Source organism: Falco rusticolus, chromosome 19 (assembly GCF_015220075.1).
Source record: "Falco rusticolus isolate bFalRus1 chromosome 19, bFalRus1.pri, whole genome shotgun sequence".
In the NCBI taxonomy this organism is placed as follows: Eukaryota; Metazoa; Chordata; class Aves; order Falconiformes; family Falconidae; genus Falco; species Falco rusticolus.
In genome coordinates this window covers 4,624,084-4,642,075 of record NC_051205.1, presented here as the reverse complement: position 1 = coordinate 4,642,075, position 17,992 = coordinate 4,624,084, and the positions used below count along the sequence as shown (strand labels likewise).

General features: G+C 46.5%; 1 protein-coding gene and 1 long non-coding RNA gene across 5 annotated transcripts in view; one reads left to right on the top strand and one right to left on the bottom strand.

Moving 5' to 3' along the window:
* Positions 1–17,519, top strand: part of DIP2B (disco interacting protein 2 homolog B) — a 71,680-nt gene extending 54,161 nt beyond the window's left edge. For 3 of the 4 annotated variants that reach the window (XM_037411682.1, XM_037411681.1, XM_037411680.1), the window contains 21 exons: positions 440–579; positions 802–938; positions 1,256–1,336; positions 1,799–1,926; positions 2,701–2,815; positions 3,775–3,976; positions 4,390–4,499; positions 4,618–4,698; positions 5,246–5,369; positions 6,405–6,526; positions 7,128–7,239; positions 7,704–7,813; positions 8,390–8,520; positions 9,103–9,271; positions 10,308–10,478; positions 10,994–11,055; positions 11,218–11,275; positions 11,888–11,962; positions 12,559–12,736; positions 12,930–13,053; positions 13,563–17,519. In XM_037411682.1, coding sequence (XP_037267579.1) covers positions 440–579; positions 802–938; positions 1,256–1,336; positions 1,799–1,926; positions 2,701–2,815; positions 3,775–3,976; positions 4,390–4,499; positions 4,618–4,698; positions 5,246–5,369; positions 6,405–6,526; positions 7,128–7,239; positions 7,704–7,813; positions 8,390–8,520; positions 9,103–9,271; positions 10,308–10,478; positions 10,994–11,055; positions 11,218–11,275; positions 11,888–11,962; positions 12,559–12,736; positions 12,930–13,053; positions 13,563–13,815 — 2,683 coding nt within the window. In that variant the 3' untranslated portion in view covers positions 13,816–17,519. The other variant, XM_037411683.1, reaches the window with a different exon arrangement.
* LOC119159191 lies at positions 16,279–17,981 on the bottom strand. Its single transcript, XR_005108047.1, has 2 exons — positions 17,790–17,981; positions 16,279–17,664 (listed from the first exon to the last, which is right to left on the bottom strand). It is a non-coding gene; the product is annotated as an uncharacterized LOC119159191 (long non-coding RNA).
* Between the last annotated feature and the right edge of the window lie 11 nt (positions 17,982–17,992).

Here is a 17,992-nt window from a genome sequence, read left to right as displayed (position 1 = left end):
GCTGTGAAACGTTTCTCCTAAGATGTGTGTGAGAAGCAGGCGCTGCTTTTTCCCCACTCGTGATTTATGCAGCGTGGTGATCCTGAATCTGAGATTAAATTTAGACAGTCATTTTCATAGTTTGTTTCTGTTGCTGCTGCCTTCTGTAAGAAACAGCCCCCTCATCCTCTGGCCTGGGGGCTGGTGTTTGATGTGGGGTGAGTGAAGGGGCTGCAGGAAGAGTTGCAGTTGAGTAAGAAACCAGGAATATGGTTTCTTACTTATTGATCCATGTGGATCAATAAGGGAAGGCAGTCCCTACTGCCGTCGTTGCATAACAAATTTAAAACTGGAAGAAGTGACACCGAAATATGCATATTTCTGTTGCTGCAACACCTTCATCCCATCTAATAACAGCCTGCATGCCTGGTTTAGCGTATTGATTTTGTGTCCTTCAAAGGCCTGGGGTCCCTGGGGCACCTTTGCCTGGAAGAGCCATCCTGTCCATGAACGGGCTGAGCTTTGGTGTCATTCGTGTCAACACCGAAGATAAAAACTCCGCTCTCACTGTCCAGGACGTTGGTCACGTGATGCCAGGAGGTAAAAACATGCAGGAATCTCCTGCTTTTCAAAAAAATAATTAAAAAAGCCCCTTTTGTGAATGGTCTGGGGTGATTTTAGCAAAAGCAGGGGTGATGTTCTCTCTCACGTTCAGCCTCGGCGCTGGGGGAGGTTTGCAGCCCCCGCGCTGTGTCGTTTTACCCATCACGGTTAAATGTGTCAGTTCTTGGGACCGTGTTAACGATGCGTGATTCGTCCTAGGAATGATGTGTATAGTGAAACCTGATGGGCCACCTCAGCTCTGTAAAACGGATGAGATCGGTGAAATCTGCGTTAGCTCCAGAGCGGGAGGAATGATGTATTATGGGCTGGCAGGGGTGACAAAGAACACATTTGAGGTATGTAGAGTAGAATGTATCTTTCTTTCCCCGTTTCCTGCGTAGAACTGATAGCCTTGTATAATCTCTGGGGTCTTCAACTGAAGTGTTGATGTTGTTTTCCAAAAAGCCACCCCGAAAAACTCCTTGAAGTTAGTTACATTCAGTGTTCCCCTTCCATGAACTTCTCCCACAGTGCTGAAATGGTGACTTGACCGAGGATTTCCTCCCCTTCTGCTCATGGCTTCACTCACATGCGGCGCGATTCTTGATGTGGGGAACGGTTTTCTATCCTCAGGCAAATGCACTCTGCCTCCAACTCCTCCCTTCTGTTGCAGGTTATCCCCGTGAACTCGGCTGGCTCTCCAGTGGGTGATGTGCCATTTGTTCGGTCCGGCTTGCTGGGTTTTGTTGGACCTGTACGTAATACTGGTTTCGAGCTTGCATGCTGTGTTCTTTTGTTCCTGCTAGTAGCCTTCAACGTTTAAAAGAAAAACCTTTGGGTACAGAAGTGCGTGTAAGATACTTGAGAGTTAATGGGTTTGCCTGAGCCAGCGGGAACCCTTACTTCTCCACCGCGTTGTCATTACGGTGCCTTACTGTGTTGCTCGTTACATTTTTACCTTGCTAATTCTTCTAAAACCAAGTGTGAGGAGCTTTTTGTGTGGCAGCTCTGCTCCGCGTGCCGGAGCGTCTTGTCCCACTGAGCAGCTAGAATGCTCCTCCTGCTTTAGTCATAAGTGATGTCCTTGAAAGAGAAAGAAAATGTGTTTTATACAAATTCCGTTGATCTAGCCCTAGTTATGAAATAGGCAAGTCATCAAAGATGTTTGAATGTCTGCTTTCTCTATGTTACTCACAAATACCTTTTCATCTTTCAGGGCAGTTTGGTGTTCGTGGTTGGAAAAATGGACGGATTGCTGATGGTTAGCGGACGCAGACATAATGCCGATGACATTGTAGCAACTGGATTGGCAGTAGAATCAATAAAAACAGTTTACAGAGGAAGGTTAGCAAAATAAACCTCGTTCCCTCCCCCTACGCTTCTCCATGTCATATAGCGAAACAGGATCTTTAGTATGGTGTTTGATTTCTCTTCAGTGACCGGTTTGTTCGAGTAGCTCAGTTAAAGTAAATAAATTTTTTGGTTCAGAGGGTAATTGGCCCGATCCTGTCTAACACAGGTCTGTTTTCCTCACTATCCTGTCTGGCTTTTCATCAAGTCTGCATACTTCAGGGGAAGGAGTCAAGTAACAAGATAAGTCAGCCACACGGAGATCTTAATTCTCCATAGAATTTACTTTTAAGTCCGGGTAGTAGTTAACTGCTGGCTGATGCTCTGCAGCAAGGAAGAGTTTCATTAATGTCCAGAGATCTTTAATTTTATTAAGCAGTTGTGGATGCAATTTTCTAGATCCTCGGGGAGGGTTGGAGCTCATATTTCTAAGACTTAACAGGAGATTTGAAGCCCCCTACATCATCCAGATTCTTCTAAAGCTTTTATTGCATTGGTGATTTGCCACAGGTTGGAACAGAAATGAGACAGCAGGTTGAAAGGACAGGGGAATATGCTACGCAGAAATTTAATCAGAAGGTGGAATTAATCCCTTCATAAAACCTTTCCTTTTTGACTCAGTTTTTATTGTTTAATGGGGTTTTTTTTCTGTCGTTGCCCCATGGGTTTTTTTTTACGACTTCTTTCTTTTGTCTGTTTCCTTGGCTTCCTATTCCCAAGCAGCAAAACCAGAATTTGTGCCAATATGGCTCTCCCCTTTTCCTTTAGGATTGCTGTGTTCTCCGTGTCTGTCTTCTATGACGAGAGGATTGTCGTGGTTGCGGAGCAGAGGCCAGATGCCTCTGAAGAGGACAGTTTTCAGTGGATGAGTCGAGTGCTGCAGGTAAGCCCGCTCACGTAGGTGGAGGGAGGTGAGTTTGTGCAGGTTTTCGGTGCGTGGGCAGATCGGAGGCCATCAGCACGCCCCAGATGGGAAGAGCACGGGCTCATGATCCCTCTTGGCACAAGGTATTTTTACAGGGTCACAAGCTGGGTGCATCTGCTGCGTACAAGCTGTTCTGTTCTGTCCTGAAGGCCCTGGGAAAGTGGCTGCAGCGCAGGGTAGTGTAGGCTCTGACAAAAAAAAAAACAAAACAAACCTTGGACAGCGTTACACAGCGAGACGACTGCGGAGAGGAACCCACCTGCCCCTCAGCACTGCAAAGCCGAAGCTTAGGAGTTCTGCTTTTAGCCTTGGATCATACTAGTGCCTAAAATTACCCTTTAAAGCTGCCCTTCTCTTTGGAGGTGCATTTTCAGCAGGGACACAGCGAGCAGAGAAAGGTTAAAACAGCTGAATGAGCGTAGTCCTAAGAAAGCAGAACGAGCAGCAGATACTTTGAGAGCTGCGTTGCATGGGTGTCATTCTTGGGAACGATGTGTCGGGTTGTGAAGTATGCAAACCGGGGAGAAAAATCAGGGAAAGTACCTGGTGGGTCTGAATAATGTATTAGGAACAGGGTGTGATGGTTGAGAGGAGACAGATGGATAAAATCCTAAGATCAAAACGGTATGATTCATCAAGCAACTGTGTATATTTTGGGATTTTGGTCATGAAAGATTTAAAACTGGATTTCTTGTATATGAAATGGACTATAAAGGCAGGGATGCTTACAAGCACTTAACTCTCGCTGTAGGACTCGCTGATGTTACGGGGTGAAATGGAACGGTAGTGGCTGATTTGCTCCTCCAGTGCCTTGTGAACAGGGAGGGATTGGTCTTGTAGTATGTCAGGGCACCCAGGAACAGCAAACTGTCTCCAGCAGTACCGAGAATTCAAGTGACCATCTTTCCTTTCTCTAGGCAATTGACAGCATTCACCAAGTGGGTGTATACTGCCTTGCTCTTGTGCCAGCCAATACATTGCCAAAAACTCCGCTGGGAGGGATCCATATCTCTCAAACGAAACAGCACTTTCTGGAGGGCTCGCTGCATCCCTGCAACATCCTCATGTGCCCGCACACGTGTGTGACCAACTTGCCAAAACCCAGGCAGAAACAACCAGGTAACGTGAACCCCTTTTGTTTAATGTTACTACGCTGAAGTTCACGCAGACCTAGGAAGCTCTGTGACGCCTCCCACGCCGAGTGTCCTCCTTGCTGGGGACCAGAGCTTGCTGTGTGCCCTGTGGCTGGGGTGTGTTTGAGGCCTCTCTTTGCATGTGGCAGGCAGGAATTTTGATTCCTACCTTTGAACTCGTTGGGATTCTTCCTGCTGATGAATAGGAGACTAGCGATGCCTTCTGAACTCTGGCAGTGCGGTTTCATTACCTCTTCTTGCATCCATGCCCAGGAGCAGTGGGATCCTACAGAAGATCTTTGTCCCTTTCCTTTCCTGCAGATGGCAGTTCTAGGCCAGCTGCCTTCCCATTTGCATTAAAAAAAATCCGGATTTTATGTGCCTGTTCTGTATCAACAGGCGTTGGCCCTGCCTCTGTGATGGTGGGGAACCTGGTCGCTGGGAAGCGTATTGCTCAAGCCTCTGGAAGAGATCTCGGTCAAATAGAAGACAACGACTTAGTCAAAAAGGTAAATCAGTATTTGCTAACAACTGGAGAATGGGAAAGAACTTACCCTGCAGCTGAAGGCAAAGCAGACCTGCCTCTGAAGGAGGAGGCTCGTATTTAGTTCTGCCGTTTTGTTTCAGCACCAGTTCCTGACGGAGGTGTTACAGTGGAGAGCTCAAGCAACTCCTGACCACCCACTCTTCCTTTTATTAAATGCCAAGGTACAGTCAGTGCTGAGCTGCTGCTTTTTGAAGGTCCACGGCATGTTATTGGGCGCAAGTTTGAGACCGTTAAATATCTTTTGCCCGCACCGCTGTCCTCTTTAGTCCCTCTGTTGGATTTTGCCCGTAGATCTGTAACTTGAACCTCTAGGTCACTTCATCTAAATGACTGTCCGTGGTTCAATGCTTCATTTTAAAACTGAGCGTGTTTGTAGGTCCCACTGGTTCCTGTAGCCTTTAATGGTGTATCCCTGTTGAGTATATTCTGGCAAGGTTCTGGTGCGAGAAGACCTGAACTGACTCCCCGGAAGGTAGAATTTTCTAGAGCAGATCTAACTCCGTCTCTTCTTGATACTGTAGTGGATAAACAGCTCACTGAATGCCAGCAGCCTATAGGTATAGATAACTAGTAGCTATAGACTGACACTAGCAAGCAAGGTTTGTTGGGTTTGGTTGTTGTTGGGTGTTTGGTTTTTTTGCAGCGGCCGTTTTACTGACACGTGTGTTGTGCCAGGCCCTGTTTAGAGCATTTTTGTCTCCTTTCAAGGGAACCACTGTGTGCACAGCCACCTGCCTTCAGCTGCACAAAAAAGCTGAGAGAATTGCATCAGTTCTGTGTGACAGAGGACATCTCAATGCAGGAGACAATGTGGTGCTTCTTTATCCTCCTGGTAAGCGCATTTTAATAATGATGCCATCCCGCTGTGGAAATGCAGCGTGGTCTTCCTTCAAAAATCTCATTGAGATCTGGAAATCTAGGAGAGATCACGGAAATAGTGATACCTTAGGGACTGCAGAACTGGCTGATCTAGTCTTGACTCCGGAGAGGGCTGTCCTAACGTCTTGCAGCTGCAGTATCAGGACTCAAAACTGTTTCTTTAGAGTTTTGGAAAAGCCAATGTGTATGTTCTCCTTCAGGCTGTATCTTGCCATGTCATCAAAGGCTTCTGTGGGTATCAAAGATTCTCTGGTATGATATATTCACCGCAAGGTTGTTAGAAACTTGGGACCGCACTGCATGTGCTGCAGAACGGTGCTGGTCACCCCTCCGGAGACTCCTCAGCCCTGGGCTACTCAGATCACGTTTGTCTGAAGCCACGTTGCCGGTTGGCAGCTTTTCATCCCGGGAAAAGCAGGTCGTTTGCTGGGAGAAACGGCAGGGTGGCTTCTGACAGAGACTGCTGTCGTCACCGTCGGCTGTGTGGAAAAGGGGGTGCTTCCTCTGGGACGGGGGGTGCTTTTTCTACAGCAGCGGGCTGGGAGCAGCGGGCGGTGCAGCTGTGCCTGCTGTGGCTGAGAGCACACGGCTTTATCACTCCGCGTGTGTAGGAGGCTCACCGCTAGCAAGAGGTGTCTCTGCTCTGTACTTCTTGCCCTGCCAGACGATTCTTTTTGTCCTGACTGACTTTTGAGTCGTTTGACACGTGTGATGTTCTTTTCCTGTAAGGCAGAAATGGTTTTCTGTCTGGTCAGTCTTCCTCTACTTTCCCAGTCCCCTATCCCAAGCTTTCTGAGCTTCCTTGCTGTGCTGCCCGCAGCGTTTGGACTGCTTACATCGCACATCTGCGGATGTGACTGGTGTATAAACCTTCTTCTAACGGAAATCGTAACCGATGCTTGGAGGAAAAGTCCTTGGGGGAGAGGCTGGTGTCACCAGGGTGTCCGTCCACCAGTGTCCCACACTACAGCCTGTCGTGTCCTTGCAGGCATTGAGCTAATCACCGCATTCTATGGCTGTTTGTATGCTGGCTGCATCCCCGTGACCGTGAGACCACCTCATGCTCAGAGCCTCACTGCTACTCTGCCCACTGTGCGAATGATCGTGGAAGTGAGTAACGGGGCCGGCGCCGCGAGCGTGGCTGGAGCGCTCTGGTTTCGGCTGCTCGGGCTCCAGTGGTTAACCCAGCTGTCCCAGTTCCCCTGCTGGTTGTGTGACAGCAGTGACCGAAGCGCGTCTTACAACAGGACAGTGGTTTTGTTCATAAAACGCGAGACAGAACCACCTTTCCTTACGCAGCAAGGGTTGCTAGAAAACAGGTGGTTTCTGGGAGATACTAATGTGTTGTTACCACCTAAAATATCACACTGTTACTGCTGGGCACGTGCAAATCCTGCTATTAGTTATTTTCCAAGCCCAGTAACCAGGAAAGGACCCTGGGGGAGAAAGGTAGATGGAGACTCTATAATGTTCTCACCTGCTTTAAAGGTCCTGGCGTGATTGGTGTTTCAGCCTGCACGTGGGGCTTTAGTGAAGGAAGAGTAGAGCAGAGTGTTGGAAAAGGCAAAGAAATTCATGCAGGTTTGCTGAGGGACCTGGCTACAGATGGTCGAATGCACTCTCTGAAATGAAAACATCAAATCTCGCAATGGCAGTGCCATTGGGACGTGCTTTTGTCTGTCTTTTTGTTAGTAAATATTTCTCTGTTTAGGTGAGCAAAGCTGCCTGTATTCTCACAACCCAGACCTTAATGAGACTGCTGAAATCCAGAGAGGCGGCTGCTGCCGTAGACGTGAAAACCTGGCCGACCATCATCGACACAGGTGCTGTCCGGGGGCTAAAAGACTTTCTGAAGTTCTCTGTAGGGGTTACCACCGACTTCCAGAGGGGCTGTCCCCGTTTCAGATGCTAACCGGATGGCTCTTAACGATTTGTTCGAATATTTAGAAAAACTGTCCGAGGTAGAAGCTAGGTCTGACTTTGTTTACTAACATCTCTTCTGGTTTGTCGAGCTATGCATGGAAAATAGTCTTCCTGAAAAGCCATGTTGCAGACGACTGTTCATTTCATTAAGAGCCCGTTAGTCTTTTCTCCCTTTTCTTGAGAATAAATAATTTTCTGCATGGGAACTTTGGTGAGAGCCTTGCCTATCCCAGTCTGTCTCTTTCGGAAAGAGAATTAATAGAAAGCCTTCTCAGACATCTCTGGCTTTTTGAAAGTGATGTTCTCCTTTCAAATACCAGTTCAGTAATCAAAAATCAACCACGTTTGTTCCTTTCTTGTACAGATGACTTGCCCAGGAAGCGGCTGTCTCAGATCTATAAGCCACCTACGCCTGAAATGTTAGCATATCTAGATTTTAGTGTTTCCACAACGGGCATGCTTACAGGAGTAAAGGTAAGGTAAAATGGTTGTAGGACATGGGGGTGTTGGTGTTTTGCTCGTGGCTGATTATCTGGGCTACCTCTCCCCTTGACCTCCACCAAAGTTGGCTCTTGTGGCCAACAAAGCCCCGGATTTGCTGCAGCCAGTGCAGTGCGACTTCGGGCTGAAGAAATTCCGCCCCGTAGGAAGATGAAGACGGGTCTGTACGGTGGGCACTGGGAATCCTGCCGCCGCCTCCCACGGGAGAGCTGCCTGTTAGGACAGCCCTGAGCTGTGAGCTGTTGCTTGGCCCCACCAAGAGCAAGACGGGAGTGCGGTTGATGAGAGATGAGGATAAGAAACTAAAAAAAAAAAAAACAAAAACCAAAACAAAACCTAAAGCTTTTCAGCAGCAGCCGTTGGTATCGCTGCTCGTGGTTCGCTGTGGTTCGCAGTGCTCTGCAGCAGCTGTGGAAGATAAGGGAACGCAAAACTTTGTAAACTAAGTGTCGCGAAGGCAAAACCTGTCTTTAATCTTACCTACCTGTCTTGATGAAGTCCTGCTTTGATGTCCCTGGATGTCAGCAGTTTCTCTCTCTGGTGTTGCAGATGTCCCACGCAGCAGTGAGCGGCCTTTGCAGGGCAATCAAGCTTCAGTGTGAGCTCTACTCCTCGCGGCAGATTGCGATTTGTCTTGACCCCTATTGTGGACTAGGTTTTGTGCTCTGGTGCCTTTGCAGGTAGGACTTTTTGAGGGGGAAAAAGCAAAAGATAACCCTTGGCTGGTTATAAACGGGAAATGGCAGTTCACATCTTTTTATCTGGTGTAATTACCGACAAATATGTTGACGTTACCAAAATGAGTAATTTACAGTAAGGGGAGATTTTGTCTTTGAACTGACAATAATACGTTCCCTTTTCCTGCAGATTAGCAAGATGTTATCCTATGATTATATGTATTTGTGCTGCCAAATACTACTGGCTCCGGAGTGTTTCTCTTGCCTTTCTTCCTTGATTATATGTTGCAGTAAGGGAGCCTTCATTCCTAAACTGTGTGGATGAGCCAGTTCTCTTCCTTCACTTGGACAGTGTGCGCGCACATTTGTGTGCATATAAATTGTTATTCTTGTACACTAAGTTGTATTTTTAAAAGGATGTTGCTGCAGAAGGTGGGCCTTGGAGCTATTATCAGTTTGCCTCCGATGCAATCCCACGACCCGCTTTTGGTCTAGCGGGGAAGTAGCATGAAAATACAGTAAATATTAATTTAAAGCTAACTGCACGCCACACACAAATGTTTTCTTCCTTGCTGTTCTTCACAGTGTGTATTCTGGACACCAGTCAATTTTAATTCCTCCTATGGAGCTGGAATCCAATCTTTTTCTCTGGTTATCTACTGTCAGCCAGTATAAAATAAGGGACACTTTCTGTTCCTACTCAGTCATGGAACTGTGCACAAAGGGACTTGGAAACCAAGTTGAAATGTTGAAGGTAAGAAAACGCTTTCCTGAACGCGTGACGTTAGGTAAATGAAGGAAACTGCAGCAGCAGAGCGATGCAATTGTTAAACACAACAGTTTTCCTGTGGCACAGCTCTCCGGTCCACAGTTTACTCAAAAAGCAAAAGCAACAAAAAAAACCCCCTGTTTGCAGCCCCAGGGAATTGGGAGGTTTGGAAGGGAGCAGGGTGGGTGTATTACGGCGTAGGTAGCACCTTGCCAGTGTCAGAGGCTGCTGGGCAAACCCTGAGGGGAGGACGCCAGCAGCGGAGTGCGATGCAGAAGAATTGCTTATATAACAGTCTGCAGTGGAGGCTCAGACCAGCACATGATGTAAAGCACGCGTGTTAGGCGATTTGCTAAATAGAGGTGTTTTCTCCTTGGAGATGAGAGGAAGGGGGAGGAAAAAAAAGAGCTGCCTCAAATGCTCGAGGTGGCTTTTGGCACAGGGTTTACCGAAATAGCGCGCTCCGTCTGGGAGAGATGGGGGATCAGTCTTGTTCTGAAGGTGTCTGCCTCGGGGTGACCGGCTCGCAGCGTCGTACGCCGGTTCCAACAGCTGGCTACTGCTCTTCAGGGCATTCGTGATCGCGTCTGAAAATAATAATGGATCCTGCTCCTAGTTTTGTTGAAAACTCAGTGTGATCCCAGTAAATGACTTTACTCTCACTTGGTTTGATTTCCATCTATATAAATAGTGAACAACAGATGTAATCTTAGCTGAAAAGCACTGCAGAAGCATGTGATGCTCCGTGCTGTAGCAGAGGAAGCAGCACTGTTTGTGCATATTTCCTTCTAGCAGTATTTCTAGGCGCTGGTCAGACACGTTTTCCAATTAGAAGCTGAAAAAGAGGAAATGACTTGAACACAAGAACCGCGTTTGTCCTGCATTTCCCGAGTCATTTCCAGGGATAAAGACCAAATGTCCCTTCTTGGGAGGGGACAGACCTTGGTGCAGTGTGGCAGAAGCAATGAACACATTCAGTCCTTTGCACAGATTTGTGGGTTTGTTTTGGTTTTTTTCCCAGGCACGAGGAATTAATCTGTCCTGTGTCCGGACTTGTGTGGTAGTCGCAGAGGAACGGCCACGGGTTTCTCTCACTCATTCCTTCTCCAAACTCTTCAAAGACATCGGCCTGTCGTCCCGTGCTGTAAGCACCACCTTCGGATCCAGGGTCAACGTTGCGATCTGTTTACAGGTAACGCCACAGCGGATTTCCAGATCCAGTTGTGTTCCGATCGGCAAACGTAGGAATCCGCAGAGCCTTCTGCCCAGCCCAGCATCTGTGCAGGGAACAGCTGGCGCAAGATTGAAGCGGCTTCTCTTTGTGTTCAGCTGCCAGATTCTATCACAGATGCTCAAAACAACTGAAACGTGACATTAGAGAAGTGTTTATTTCCGTGTAAACAATGACTAGTTGCCCCAGGGCTGATAGCTGGGAGTGCTTGGGCTGCCTCCATAGCAGCTCGCCTCCCTAAAGACGCGTCCCTGCGTCCCCGCACTCGCGCTCCTCGCGTCCCACATTCCTGCTCCTCAGCTCAGGGGGGGAAAACAGTTTACTGAAGTGTTTCCCTTAGTGCAGCTGCAAAGGTGGGGAAATGTGAATATATGAATTTTGCTGCCAGTAGGAAACCCCTGGAAATGTTTGTGAGCTCAGGCAGAAGCTGACTTCTGGAAGTAGATTAATTATTTTTAAAAATGTTAACTCTTCAGGGAACATCTGGGCCCGATCCCACCACGGTGTATGTAGATCTGAAATCCTTGAGACATGACAGGTACAGTAAGTTTACTTAAATTTATTTACTAAGTGCATATAAAATGTCCTCGTGGTACTGAGCTATCGCACCTCTCGGTGATTTCAGCTCTCTTCCTTTTTTTCTTTTCTCTTTTTTTTTTTTTTTTTTTTTTCCCCCTGACAATGTTTTCTTTCCCTTCAGAGTACGTCTGGTGGAAAGGGGAGCTCCACAAAGCCTGCTGCTCTCGGAATCCGGGAAGGTAACGTCACACCATCACCTAGAGGCCTGGCACGCGGGCTCTGCTGACCACGCTTCCTCCCTGCGCCCCTTACGATGTCGCTGTGTGGCTGGGAAAGGTGGTCTCGTGGCACGAGACGCGCTGACCGCTGGTCACGCTGTTCCTCTGGGAAGTTGGTTGGATTTAGAATAAAGTATCTGTTGCTGCAGGAGCACGTGTCGCTTGGAACACTCGAGAGAGTTGGTTCTGTTTATAGAAAACGAACCGCGCCAGAAGTGCCTGCTGTCGTACCCGTGACATCGGCACGCGTTGGAGACTTACTGTCACTCCTTTCTCTAAATGGATGAACAAAAATGTGCTTCCCTGTAGTTTTGAATCCCGAATTCTCCAAAGCCAAGGTCTAGTAACGTTGGCAGGCTTAGAACACCTTACCTACGTGGCTCTTGAGTCACAAACTACGTTCGTACTGTTGGTGTTACCCCAGCGTACGTCTCCTAGCGTGTTTTACACCTGGTTGTAATTTCTAGGGGTGAAATCGTGCCTCTCCGGAGGTAAACGAACAACCTTTGTATTCTAGTTGCGCGTGATGATAACTCGTATGTGGATTACACCTTTTTTTCTTGTGATCTGTAGATTTTACCTGGAGTCAAAGTCATCATTGTTAACCCAGAGACGAAAGGGCCTCTTGGAGATTCTCATCTTGGGGAGGTAAGCGCGGGTTTTGCTCTTTGCGTAGCTGCTTGAGCTCCGTTCTCTCCACTCGATTATGTAAGTTGCTGGGTGATACTTGGTGATACTTTAAAAATACTTAATTTTTAAGCTGAGTTACTGCTGGAGTGTTCAGAGTTGGGGGGTGTTATTTTACTGTCAGATTTAAAGAAAAAGAAAAGCCTACGAGAAAGGCAGGCTTGTTCCACCCTAAATCTTGCAGAACTGGCTTCCGGATAATCTCATTTACATTTTGCTTTCCTTCTCTTGATTACATGCCACTATATTTGATCTGTGTCGATTCTTATCAGTCTTCGGATTTCAAGTTATAAAAAATCTATAAAAATCCGCAGTTTATTTACTCATTTCATCCTCAGCTCGCAGTTGTTCAGGGAGTAGGTCTGCCAACCAGGTTTTGAAGGTCCTGCAGGGTGTTTGGAGGTGTTAGCTAAATGCAAAGCGGGGTTTTTTTTGGATCCAGAAAATCTCAGCTAAACCATAACAAGAAGGTTCTCTTTTTAACACCTCCTTCATTTTAAGACTCGACAGATCCTCAGGTTTTATGGATCTGACTGGTTTTTCCCCTTCCTGTGCAGATTTGGGTCAACAGCCCGCACACGGCCAGTGGCTACTACACCATTTATGACAACGAAACCCTTCAAGCCGATCATTTCAACACTCGTCTGAGCTTTGGTGATGCTGCTCAGACCCTCTGGGCTCGGACTGGGTACCTCGGGTTTGTTCGTCGGACAGAGCTCACAGCTGCCAGCGGAGGTATGGCAGAAATTAATTTGTCTTTATCATTTAAATGAAGATGAAGAGTTTTCTTTCGTGCTAGTCGGCGAATCAATCCTGACGCCCATGTCTGGATACAAGCGGCGCTTTTGTCGTATCTAAATTCCCTTTATTTTGCCATTTCCTGTTTTCATAGTAGGCGCACTCTTCATTTCCCATCTCTCCTCTCCAGAGCGCCACGATGCCCTATATGTTGTGGGAGCCCTGGATGAAACTTTGGAACTGAGGGGGCTGCGCTACCATCCGATTGATATCGAGACTTCTGTATCTCGAACGCACAGAAGCATCGCTGAATGGTAAAACAGCCGTGAAAAATGAATCCGTCCTAACCTAGCTGAAACGTAGCAACGATCATGCAAAGATACAGGGTTTCATAGCCAAAAAAAAGAGAAGTATTTGAATTCACTTTTTTTTTTTTTTAATGTTACCATCAGCAAGTCATGCACCTCGTTTCCCATCTGTAGATTGGAATAATACTGGGCTGACTCACTCAATGTTTTCTCACAAGCTTGAATTCAAAATAGAAAGGATGATTTCCTGCTTTGGGGTGTAAAGAGCCGTTTATATTTGAGTCAGAAAGCAGCGTTTAGTTCCTATGTCACACCGGGTGGGACTGAGGTGTGTTTGAACCAACCTTTGACACGTCAGGACTGGGTTTTTTTGGAGTTGGGTGGCTTGGAAACGCAGCCCAAAGCAGGTGGCAGACTCCGTCTAAGGAGAAAGAATTGTAAACTTTGGATCTTCATGAAAATAACCAGAATTTCTGTTTGTTTTCGGTTTTGTTTGTTGGGGTTTGAACTTGCAGTGCCGTATTCACGTGGACCAACTTGCTGGTGGTGGTCGTGGAGCTGTGCGGCTGCGAACAGGAAGCCCTGGATTTGGTTCCTCTGGTTACAAATGTGGTCCTGGAAGAACATTACCTGATCGTGGGAGTGGTGGTGGTGGTGGATCCTGGAGTTATTCCCATCAATTCCAGAGGAGAGAAACAACGCATGCATCTCCGCGACAGTTTCCTAGCTGATCAGTTAGACCCCATCTACGTCGCCTATAACATGTAACACGTATGGGGGAAGCGACGCTGAGAAGCTCGGCGGGACCACGACACGACGAAGGGTGGCTGTAGAAACGAAGCTGGTGAAAATTACTAATACTTGAGATAAAGTTTGAGATTGCTGCCATGTTCCCTGCATTTCATCCTGTGGTGTAAGCTGGGTGTCGACTACCAACAGACAAAAGGCAACGTGGTAGACAATGGAAAACGTTTGTAACAGTTTACTGAACTATTAGCTTTATAGAAAATGCAAAGTTGACAAGTGTGTGAGCTACAAAATTCCTAAGGCCTTTACAGTAGTGTTACTTTTTTTTCATCCGTTGTACATATTTGTATTTTTATCTAATACTGGTTTAGGATTCTATAAGGGGAGGGTTTATTTAGTTAAGATAATAAACTATTAAGAAAAGGGTCATCAAGAGTTCTGCAGTTCCCTGCTATCTAATGTACTTTGCATCTGTACTGTAGCTGTTCGTTCCATGGGATCACACAACTTATTTAAAATTGTGCCATGACCAAATCAATAACTTACAGAATCTAAGAGTTACTTATTCATATAGATATTTCTGGAATTTAAAAAGAATTTTGCCTATATTTTAAATATGTAAATATTATTATACATAATTCACTTAGATAGAAGATTAACTTGGATAACGATGACAGCTGAAGGTAGAAATTTTTAAGGACAAGTGACTTTTGTGGTCCTTAGCAGAATTACGTTTGGTTTAGACAACTAATGCGAGAGACACGCATCTTCCACGAGTTTTCTTATTTCCGTCTGTCGTCTTTTATTGCTGGCCAGAAGTTCGTCATAGCATGTAGAAACCTGTGATTTTAAGGCACATCTTGCAAAAAGAGGCTGAATTGAAAGAGGGACGTGGAATTGGGTTGAAATTGCAGTGCTAGTCCGAAAACGCTCGGCGGAAACAATGCACCTGAGCGACAGCCTCTGCCCCCATCCTCCGTGCCACCTCGTGCGTAAAGGACCAAAGAATCCTTTAGACTGACGCGGTGAAATTCGCCGTTGGTGCGATTCTGTCGTCGCACCGTTGGGTTCCCTCTAGGTAGAGCGAGAAACGCGGTAAATAGGCTTCGGGTTTCCTCCAGGCGTTCGCTAGAAAGAGCGAAATCACTCTGGGGTGTAAGTTGAAGGCGGCTTTTCTTCAGCAGGAGGAGGCACAAAAATGAGACGGAACAATTCCGGTAAACACGTCGTTAGATGACTTTGTGACAATTAATCTCTCAGCCTTCAAAATCCTGCGTCAGTTTTCAACGTTAGGAAATGTAAAGAAACAGAAGCCCTCGAGCAGCAGGTATAAGCTCTTATTGTCAGGGAACGATCGCACACTGGGCTGAGGGAGAGGTGGCGTTTAATTTTGACTCCAAATTACCTTTCTTTTGTCTAATAATTAATAATTATCTTCTAAAACCAATTACATTCCCAGGGGTGTTCAGAAAATAGGATTCAGGAAGCAATGAGAGCTGACACCAGATCGTGCAACAGGGGTTTTTTTGGGAGTCAGATGTGGTATACAGTGTAAATAAACTCGTTGCCATGTTCCAGATTACCTCATTCAGAGTTTTTAGGCAGTTTTTTTAAAAGGTTTATAACACGAACTCTGACGATCCTGCAGCAGTTACGGGAGCAGAACCCAGCGTCCCTGTAAGCGCACCCCACTTTTCCTTGGAAAAGTCCTGATGCGCTCCCAGGAGCGTTAAAATCAAGATAAAAAGTTGCGGATGATATTTTTGAAGACTGTTTGGTGGGGGAATATTTAGAAAGCGCAAGTTGTTACGGCAAGCTGAGACTCGAGCGCGCTTCGGTGGCAGGTTTTTGGAACGGTTTCTCTCGGGCCGCTTCCTAAGGTGCGTCCTAAACCCCCGGCGCCTCCAGTCCTTCCTGTATTTATTCCTTGTCACAAACTGGCCGCGGAGGGAGGGAGGGAGGTGGCAGGTGTAACTGTAACTACCCCAGCTGGTACTGCACCTCCTTCAGGGTGTAAAGTGCACGCAGGTTGTTCCCCCTTCGTGTTACTACATGTGATGTGTAACGCCGTTGTTGGCGTTACCTGGCGCAGCGAGGGGACTTGCCGTACGGCTTCGCTTCGTTCTTGCCCATCTCAGAAACAATTCTGAGGGTCTTCAGCTTTTTCTTACTCCAAGCTTCGGATAAATTGTTTCAACAAATACTTTATTTATCCATGGCAGCGGATTTTCAGTACAATTCCAGGATTGTCTTTTATTTTGACTTGCCATTGTTTCAACAAATACTTTATTTATCCATGGAAGTGGATTTTCAGTACAATTCCAGGATTGTCTTTTATTTTGACTTGCCATTTCTTCCAGAAATAAAAAATGCACGTATTGATTCGATGGAAGATTCCCAGTATGTGGTAGATTGATGTTCTGAAACGGCATTTTTGAATGACATACTGGATTCTTTTGATTATTTTTCTTTTTCTCCTTGGTGTTTTTTTTATTATTATTATTTGGATAGGTATTGATAGCTTCCTCTTACCATTTGGGGGTTTATCCTGCAAGTTTACTGTGTTACTCTTAATCTTTCTTCTGGCATGTTCCATTTCTCTGTGTCGGAGAACTGTAAGTAATCCCGTAGAATGAGAGCACATTCCGTTCTCCATCGCCAGTAAGCGACACGCAGCAGCTGGCCGGTTCCGACTTTATGGAATGCTGTTTGGCGCGGGGAAAAGCGATGTCCTGGAGAGGAGGAAGCGCGGAGCCGTGGGTTTGGAAACCCCGGGTCCTGACTCCGGCCCCGCTGACAGCTTGCCACAAGGCCTTCCACAGGTCACTTCACTCCTTCCGTTTCTTCCTCTGTGGAGGAGGATCTTACTTAATCCTTACAACATCCCTGTGAGGTAACTAACTGTACAGCACTAAGTGCTACCTATTTTTCATTGCTAGCCTCTTTGAGGCTGGGCTCAGTTGTTCTTCCCAACGGATAAGCGATGGTTTGGTTGTCGCGGGAAGGCTCCTGAAGGATGTGACCGGTTTTGCTTGGCGACGGTCGCTGGGTTTCTTTTTTCCATACGAGAGCAAAACTCAAAAGACTTGAGGGAATGGGCAGGGCTGTCGCGTGGTGGGGTTCGGAGTCGGGCGCGTTGCCGTAAGCGCCGACTCCAGCGTCGAGTCCCACGCAGCAGACTCTCCGCGCCAGGTTGACTTTGCAGCTGAGGCAGTGGCAGGAGGCAAAATTATTTTCCTACTGTTGTCCCATCAGATTCCAAGCTAACAGCTGTGGTGCGAGTTAAAGAAAAAAAAAAAAAAACAACAAACTTAGGAATTCTTAACGCTTTGAACTAAAATATTTTGTATGTCTTACTGTTGATGAATAGTCCCTAAGCAAAATATGTGGGTACAGATAATTTCAAGTCCTGTTTTGTTAAAAATTTGCACTGCATTTCTGATTTAAATAAATGTAATTAAGATGTGTCATACTAACTGTCCTAAAACTAAGATTGTAAAACCGAGATAAATTTTAACCCTAGGTGCAGTTTTTCCTTAATTTCTGTCAACCTATCTACCATTGTCAAATTCAGACTACAGCGTTCTGTAATTATGTATAAAGTTTTTATTTATTTAAAATTAGATTAGATATACATTTTTAAATTTAACACCTGGCTGGACAGTGTTCCATTAACGCATTGATTGTGTTTCCTTTGTCTTGTGTTAATAAATATTGATGCCTGATTGCTCGCCGAGTTCTTCATCTGCTGTTTCTTCGAAGGACTTTTTATTTTTCTTTCTTTGTAAAGGAAGCGGCGGCGGGTTAGTGTTTGGCCCGGTGAAGGGGAGAAGTTGTAAGTGTTGTTGCAAGCGTGTCGGGTCGCTTTATCTGGAAATAAAGACCTGAGGCTGTGGAGGGCTGAGCGCCAGAGCCCGTCTCCCACCTCCAGCAGCTTTCCTGTAACTGCGCTCGCTCGGCGGTGAGGAGCCAGCTGCAGTTTAAGCACGACCTACCTCTATTTAAGATTTTCCTGTAGTATTATATGTTTTTGATTCCAGCTCTGGTCAGGGTTCAGGATTGGGATTCTCGTTTGGAATTCAAGGAGGGATGTACAGGCTCCTACGTTCCCGGACAGACATGGGGGGCTCCGTCCTCCAGAGGAGGATCAGCTCCGTCAGGCTTTGCGCCGCTGAGGGAATGAAAACTGGTGGCGTTT